This window comes from Anarrhichthys ocellatus, unplaced genomic scaffold, assembly GCF_004355925.1.
Source record: "Anarrhichthys ocellatus isolate YVR2014 unplaced genomic scaffold, GSC_Weel_1.0 scaffold2, whole genome shotgun sequence".
NCBI classification, from domain to species: domain Eukaryota; kingdom Metazoa; phylum Chordata; class Actinopteri; order Perciformes; family Anarhichadidae; genus Anarrhichthys; species Anarrhichthys ocellatus.
In genome coordinates this window covers 12,536,052-12,544,598 of record NW_022280032.1, presented here as the reverse complement: position 1 = coordinate 12,544,598, position 8,547 = coordinate 12,536,052, and the positions used below count along the sequence as shown (strand labels likewise).

The 8,547-nt window shown below is 44.2% G+C and overlaps 1 protein-coding gene across 3 annotated transcripts in view; it reads right to left on the bottom strand.

Annotated features, from left to right (window-relative positions):
- frmd4a (FERM domain containing 4A) overlaps positions 1 to 8,547 on the bottom strand; it is a 95,901-nt gene that overhangs the window by 59,707 nt on the left and 27,647 nt on the right. The window contains exon 1 of one of the 3 annotated variants that reach the window (XM_031864142.1): positions 3,213 to 8,541. The exons of the other annotated variants lie outside the window; for them this stretch is intronic. Coding sequence (XP_031720002.1) covers positions 3,213 to 3,278 — 66 coding nt within the window. The 5' untranslated portion in view covers positions 3,279 to 8,541. Of the gene's footprint in view, positions 1 to 3,212; positions 8,542 to 8,547 lie in introns of those variants that run through there. 3 annotated transcript variants of the gene reach the window in all.

Genomic DNA, 8,547 nt, shown 5'->3' with positions numbered 1-8,547 from the left:
AGAGAGAGAGAGAGAGAGAGAGAGAGAGAGAGAGAGAGAGAGAGAGAGGGATGGAGAAAGAAAGAAGAGGGCAGTGTGCTATAACTGAACAATTTTGTCACTGGGAAAAGGACACACCCATTGCATAACAAAATGGTCACACATAATATACCCAGTCAATAGCCTCTATATGAAACAACCGATACAGCAGCACAGTCAAAGGAGAAGAGCACGCTGGATAATAGGTTATCCACGTGCCTTTAGAAACACATAACGCACAATCTCGTGATACAATTCTCAATGTGCAGAGTGCAAGCTCTTGGTATCAGTATGTCACAGTGTTTGTGCTCTTGACAGACTGAATGCTCTCGCAGACCGCAGGCCCTTTGTGGCAGACCAGCTCTCCCAAAGACATGAACCAGTGTTTTATGGCTCCTGGAAAGAGGCGCTGGAATCAATCCCATCCAGCTGAGATATTCCTCTGTCAGAGGAGGCGAGGGGGATGGAGGAGAAAACAAGGGATGTTGGAGGAAGAAGAGTGCGAGAGGGGATGTTTTTTTTTTTTCTGGCTGCAAGCCTGCATCATAGAAGGGATGCGGTTGTTGGGGGAGAGGACTGGGGGGTGGAGATGTTTGTGGGGTGCATGAGGAGGAGATTCAATTAGACTACACAAGAATCGAATGCATTTTTAATCACGACGCTTCATTGCCTGACGTGACTGTCAGCCTTTGTGCGAGACTGTGAGCTGCCATCTCTCTCTCTCTCTCTCTTTCTCTCTCTCCTCCTCTCTCCCTGTCTCCCCCTCTCTCTCTTTGTCCTCCCCTCGCAGCTCACACAGCTCAGCAGACCGGCAACACAATACACAGCAGCTTTGGCACAAGTTGTGATATTTTACAGCAGCCAGAAAAAAATGAAATCACCACATACAGATAATGCCACTGCTTTATTCAAGTCAAAGGTTCCTGTCACTGTGTACGTGGCATTGATGCTATGTCCGTTGCTATGTCAATGAGGCCACAAATGTAATGGAAATCAAGCTACAAAGATGATTCATTTTCCTCTAAAATTAATATTTGGGGGGGGGGGGTCTGCTTTTTTCAAATGTCCCTTATGTAACAATGGAAGTGCACTGTTTTTTGAAATTATGAGCTGATTTTAACAGCGCTGATAGATTTCCTCACTATATTTCTGAATTCTAAGCTGGTAGGCTTGACTTCGTAATCATGTCGTGTGCATTCATGTGCTTTAAATCTCTCCCTTCGACTCCAGCTTCCTGCGAGCAATCAAGGCATCAACATAGTGAACTCCTTTTCTCGTAGTAAAAGAGGTTGTAAAGGAAGTTCTCTGCCGCTGATCCTCTCGGCTTTCCTGAATCATGCACATATATGCGCTGCTGTGCTAATGAAAATAGCTGTGCACTCAGTGGCATGCTTCAAGCCAATGAGCATCCTAGTGAGGGCTCTGGAGGTCCTTCTCCACTGGAGGATGGAGAAGAGTTGTCATTATTCGAATGACCCTTAATATTCCCCTAACGACCGCTGTCTCTGCTCACTGCTGGGTTAATTCACACATACAGAAATGTTTAACACTTGCGTGTTCCCACTTTACACAGAAGGTCAATAAATAAGTATGTTACTGTTGGTATCTTGTTTTGGAACACTCTGACAAACTGTTTTCAGTAATATAAGATGCCTGATTTATGACACACGTCTGCTGCTGCTAAGCCGTCCCGTAAAAGTATTTAAATCACCCAGCCTTGATCTGATGGTTCACTGAAATAGGCCTCTTCTTAGCTCATGTCTGCATGGTTTAACATTTGTGTGTGTGTGTGTGTACATGTACATTTGGTTGTACGCGTGCATATGCCATATACACGCTCAGCAAGCAAGCAGCCTGGAAAGAGTGCAGGCAATTTGAATATTTCTCATTTAAGTATGCAAAGGGCGCAGATAAACCTCCAACCTCTTCCAGCTATTAGAGAAATAAATAAATAAGCAGTCTAATTAGGATGCTGAGAGGAAATGTTGAGGAAGGAAGCGTTTTCCTGACTCCTGTTTTTCCACATGACATGCATGAATTTATAATGCAAATCCTGTTCTGCCCATAAACACTAATCTTTATTGCTCCAGTCATAAATCATCCATTGGATACATGAAAACAACCAAATCTCCAAAATAGGTTGATGGATTCAGGAAGCATACATATCCACATATTTCATTGACATTGACGCCCTGCAGCAGTGGGGTGTGTGCTGACAGAGTTCATCGGAAGCACAGTATATATCGTGAAAGGACAGATTACTGTTTCCTCCAACAGATGCCTATGCCTGTAAACAATGTTAAAGGGAAACAGAAGCTTAATGACCAAAGTCATTACAGCAGCCGGCAGATCAAGGCAACCAGGGATTCTGATGTCTCGTGTTTACAATGTGTGTGTGTGTGTGTGTGTGTGTGTTTGTGCAGAGAAAGAATGCATGTGCGACTGCATGTTACACTATCTAAATGGGTTTTGAGTGAGTATCTGTGTGCGTGAGGGATGCAGTGTCGAGCAGTTTTTTTATTCCCACAGCCCGAATGCTTTATAAACCACAGGGGCCTGAGTAATCTACCTCTAACCAAGCGTCACGGGCAATAGAAACCTGACAATCACATCCATCAGACGTTCTTATTCCTCTTTCATCCTTTTCTTTCCTCGTTCTCAATCCTCACTTCCTTCACTTGGAGATTTCATTCCTTCCTAATCAAAAGATTTATGGCAACATGCAGATAAATGTGAAGGCTGCAGACCACAGAAAGCTTCAATAAGCCAAGTACCTAGATTTAATACTTTGGATGAAAGCTCCTCACATGCTGAGTTAACATTCCCAAAGTCTTAACTCAGTGGGCTAACCTAGTGTTGAGTCATGTATTGGCCATGCAGTCCAGGTTACATTCCTGGTCAGCCAGTTATTTAACCAAAATCTCCCTGCGCAGAGTTTGATATTTAATCAGCACATTTTTTTGTGCCAATTAATGAGAGAGCATCTGGAAAGAGATGTGAACATATGTTAGCCTATGGTCTCAAACTGCAAGTATGCACCAGAGAGGTCACCGATATGAAACACAGAGAGAAGAATGGTGATGAAAGACTAAAAGAAATACATTCAGTTAAATGCACTTTATGACAGATAAAACAACTATACTGTGATTAAACTTTCAACGAAAAAAAAAAAAATGTGGTAAAAGAAAACTTACAAAGACATCCATAAGCATGTGCTCCAGGGTCACCTCTAAGTCCTCCAGTCGTGCTGCCAGAGTCATCCTTCAGCCGATCCCCAAAAACACCACCCAAAATAATAAAGAGATGTTTCAACAAAAGGAAGACTCCCACAGTCTGGCTGCACAGCCTTTTCTCTTTCTCTCTGTTATTAGGTGTAATCGTGGGATACTGACAGATGACTTAAACGAGGTAGTTAAGCCATGCCAGTCAAGCGACATCCCAATTCTCCAAATGTTCATACCACGACAGCTTCTAACAGTCCAGCCTAATTTGTCCACATTCTGCTCTCATTCCCAATTCGAGACAGCTTCCCAAACGCCCGGTTGTAGCCCAAATCAGATTAATGAACAAGACTATCTCCACCAGACTTGGCTCCTAAAACCGTCTGGATTCCCGTTAGTGATCCAAATGTTTCCAAAAAGAGCAGGGGTTCCCCTCAAAGTGCGTTGAGCGCTCCTTTGAGCAACCAATGGCTATACTGATGAGGATTTGTGACAGACTAGAGCCTTGTAGTCCCATCTGTTCAGATCCCAGTTATGATCCACGGGTGAGATAAAGACTCTGACAACTCCCTGGCAGAGAGAGGGCAGAGGGTGCGTCTCACTGTCTTCTGATGCACTGAGGAGGAGGAAGAGGAAGAGGAAGCTCATGGTCAAAGAAGCGACTAAGTGATGAAGTCATACATCTGTTTAATTTTTTTTTTAAATATCTTTTTTCTCACATTTTTTGAGTTGGACATCTCCTCCCTCTTTTTTTCCACTTTCCCTCTCTGTGTCCCTGTTTCTCTCTGTGCCCTTTCAGGTCTCTGTCCACAGTGGACGTCTTTGTGTGGAGGGAGGGCCTGGGGCATCTGATGCCCAGTTCTGGGTGCTCTTGGCTGGGGTCATCCTCTCTCACACTGGGCCTCTCATCAATGGGCCTTTGTAGGGGCCTCATTAAGCACTGGCCCTGGATGCTAAGGCTCCAATAGACACACGGGACGAAAACAACAGCGATATGGCCTGGATCTATGACTGGAAGCTTATGTAACAGTGACGGGGAGGGGTGGATGGGGGTTGCAGAGGACAGGGCATGTGGGGTAAAGGGCTGATTGGGAAGGAGAGGGGGCGGGGGGAGGGAAGATACGGGTGCATAGCAGAGGGGCAATGATTCACTGAGGGAGGAAGAGAAGTAGAAGAAAAGAAGGGAAGCAGTGGGACGAAGGATGTTAGTGTGACGCTCCATGGAGAGGGGTTGTTTTTGTTTTTCTGGCAAACACCAGAGGAATGTACTCCCCATTCTCTCTCTGTCAACCAGAAAGGAAGAAACAGAGGGAGTCAGACATGAGGAGTAAGGGGGAAAGTGAGTTTAACTGGGCAGAGCCAACAAACAGGATATGACTGAAGACAACAATGAGCTGTAAGGAGGAGGCAAACTACATTTACAGTCACCAAAGTAGCCAAGTTACTGGGGGAAATCGGGTTACTGCAGGAAACCAGACCACACAACTGGTTAGTGATCAGATTTCTACTGTGTTAGTGATATAAGACGCTGGCTCTTGAGTTTGTTTTTTAAAATATTTATGCCAGAGCTTTGTGATGACAGTGCAGAGAAAGGAAAGGACTCTGATGGTCACACCTCCTCCTTTCTGTCCTTTCACTCTATGTCTCACATTAAACCTATTTCCACCTGCTACTTCTCTCTTCTTGCTTCATCTCTCTCTCTCTCTCTCTCTCTCTCGCAGCCCCACTGGGTCTCAGACACATCCCTCCCAATATTATCTATCCCTCCCGTCCTACTCCTGCCCTCTTCCTAAACCATACAGACCAGAGTGCCAATGACCTTTGCCCTCTCTGACCTCTCTTGGGTGTGAGGTCGGCTGGATCAGCCACTCATCAGTCCTCACATCAAGCCTGTGGTCAGGAGCACTGGGGTGTGACCGAGTCTATTGCACAGCCGTGATTCTGTGCACACACACACACACACACACACACACATATGCACACATTCACCATAACACACGTCAGATAGAGTGCACAGATCCATCAGTCTTTTGTTGCCCTCAAGAGGGCTCCCTGTCTTCCTGAAGTTGCTCCTAATGCTGCCTGCTGTGAATGTGTAACACCCCGCCATTAATAACTCAGAAATATCCCTCTAATTCTCATCTGCATGCCGCTCATGCATTATAAATACCCTCCGGCATGGTGAAGGACAGTATATTGCCACTAAGACTGTGAAGCAGGTGGCACGTGGAGTCTGAATGCAGTACAGAGTGTCGAGAGCGGCAGGTAGCCTATCTGGATCAGTATTTGTCATTAGTGAGGAGCTTAGCCCCCAGCAGAGAGGCGACACGCGACAGCATGTCCCAGTGTGACTCCCCGGCACGCATAGGGTTAAAACCCAGATTTCTGTGTAGAATCCAGTGGAGGTGGTGGAATGAATCGTTGGTGCAATGTTTACAACAGTCATCATCACAGAGAGAGCTGGATATCACCTCACCTCTTTGCACAACACGCAGAAGCAAACAACACATTGTGTTCCAACACACATATATGTATGGACCATTCACATGTGCTTACAAACGCACAAACACATATGTGACTTCCAAGAATCCACTATGAACATGTGAACATTATCATATATCTATACATACACATAAAAGCATAATGAAATGGTCATGAATTCAACAAATAATTACCCACTGCACAAACTAGTGTTAGCTCAAAATCCACTTCACTACATGTTACAGTACCTTAAGGTGAATCGCGCTGATGCAGTTTAAGTCTGAGGAGTTTTTCCATCTGTCTTCGCCACCAGTTTCCTCGTGGAAGTTGACTGTCCCAGTAATCCAGTAAGCAGCAAGAACACCAGAGTGGTGGCTACAGCAGCATCTCAGACTGTGCATCGCAAAACTGGCCTTAACGAGCCTTTCTGATTCTGATCGACAGTAAAAAACCTCCGAGGACAGTTTTGGTCTTTATTTCCTGTTTAGAACAAGAGTGCAGAGTGTGTGTGTGTGTGTGTGTCTGTGTGAGCCTCATTGGTTGTGATGGCCACCTGGCCTGGAAAATAGGGATATGTGCTAATCAAACTCTGGGCAACCTTCCAAGTGGTTTGAGGTTTGCGCACACACACTCACACACTCAAAAATAGTATCTATGCCAGACATGTTGATAAAGCCTCTTAAGCACCTGTTTGCAGCTAACTGTCTAAAGGTGTTACTGCAAGTCTTATACACTGCACAGAGTAGGTGTTAAAGTCTGCAAGTCTGCAGAGAATGCAACATGCTGCACCTCACACGTCTGGCCAAATGACCTTAAATGGTTTTATTGACTAAATGTATGTCAAACTGTGAGTTTATTATTCCTCCTTCTGTTGATTTGTTCTGTCTACCAGCCTGTATGCGTTATTAGTATCAAAATATCTTTATTTAATGTTGGTCTGTTTCTGTCTCTCAGTATTTTTATCTTTTGCTCTCAGTTGTTCTGTCTATTCCTGTTTTTTCATCTCTATTCATACCTTTTTTTGTCAGCCTCGAGTGACGACGGATACCAAGTGCAATGAAAGAGATTCTGCTCAGTCATTCTCTGCTGCACTGTTAGTAATCTGAATTTTGCTGTGTCACTCGGCACCCCAAATCTGTCATTTCACATTACAGTGAATGGCTCTCTATTTGTGCATCTCTCTTGGCGCAGGCGTGTGTGTGTGTGTGAATGGAAGTGTGTGTGGGTGATTTCTAGAAAGACCTAAGAGGCGAGAGGCAGGTGCACTGTTTCCTATCTTATGTCATTCTTGCCACAGTGAAAGTCACCTTGGATTTGAGTCAGACTCATTCGTACTCAGACTAACCAGAGTAAACGTTCTTTGAAATATCTGAGTAGAAAATGAATAGAATATCTGTTACAATGTTCATATAACAAACGCACACACCTTCCACCTTTTCGGACTTGGTAACTCGCAGCCTTTGCATCTGTCCTTCTTGTCCTACATACAAGCCTCTCACCACAGAGTGCGTGTGTTGCTGAGAGGCACTGAGCAGACAGAATGCGACAGAGGCATATTTTAGAGACTGGTTGTACGAAGGCACTGGATTGAGTCACGCTCCTGCATTTTCTGCCCCAGTAAACTTAACCCACTTTACCCAGTGCCGAGGAGGCTTCCCAGCCTACGCCATGCACAGAAATAGACACAGATAGACGCGCGCGTACCCACCAACACCGTTAAGTGGCTATGAAAACATTATTTCCCTGACACTGATTTAACAATTAACCCTCCGGAAAGCAGACATGCCCATCTGCCAACAAGTCTCCGCAACTTATATGAATTAATCTAGCATGCAATCAGCACACTCACATCAACTTAGGATCAAGACATGCACGTGAGTCCCCATCCCCAAAGTCCACACACGATTAGGAATCTGATTTGTAGCAGCGTGAGTGTTAAATGTTTGATGATATGGCTACATATTTAATCTTAACAGGCCAGATCATGAGGGGAAATGTGTTATACATGATCATACTCCCAGGGGAGAATACTTGGACACTGGGAAAAAGAAGGAAACATGGGATAACACCATTTGTATATGTGTATGTGTGTGTTTGTGTGTGTGTCTGTCTGGGCGCTTTTATAATGTGGACTGAGACTTTGTAATAGATCCCTGTCCTATATGTTGATTACTAACTATAGAATGGTTGTTTGCACTAATTTAGGGTGCATCAACAACAAAAAGTAGGTCTCGGAGTTGCTATTCTATGTCCGACGTAAACTAGGATTATTTTCCATAATCGATTAATCAGTTCATTGTGTTTCCAATTAATCATTTAGTCCATAAAATATCGGTACATAGTTTAAAATGCATATTATACTTACACACTGATCAAGGGGACGTCATCACATTGTTTGTTTTGTTTACTGACACTCCAAAACTCAAAGATATCTATTTATATTATAGTAAAATAAAACTTCAAACATTTCGGCACTGAGGCTAACTACTGAAAACCCATAAACGGATGTTTTAAAGTTTCCCTGCACTCCTCACACTCTAGCCAAAGAGTTTTCATTCCTCAGACGTTTGTTTGAGACTCATTTGTCTACACGCAGGATGCAGCTGTGCTTATAACCCTCGTAAACCTCTCAGCCCCTCGCAACTGTACAACTCTCCTCCATTATTGACAATGAATCATTATAATCCCTCAGGAATGCAAACCACAAACCAACAAAACATGCGGACAAACAAATGCAATGCATAAAGGGGATGCACCTGTCCACACCGTTTTACACACAAACACACACACACACACACACACACACACACACACACACACACACACA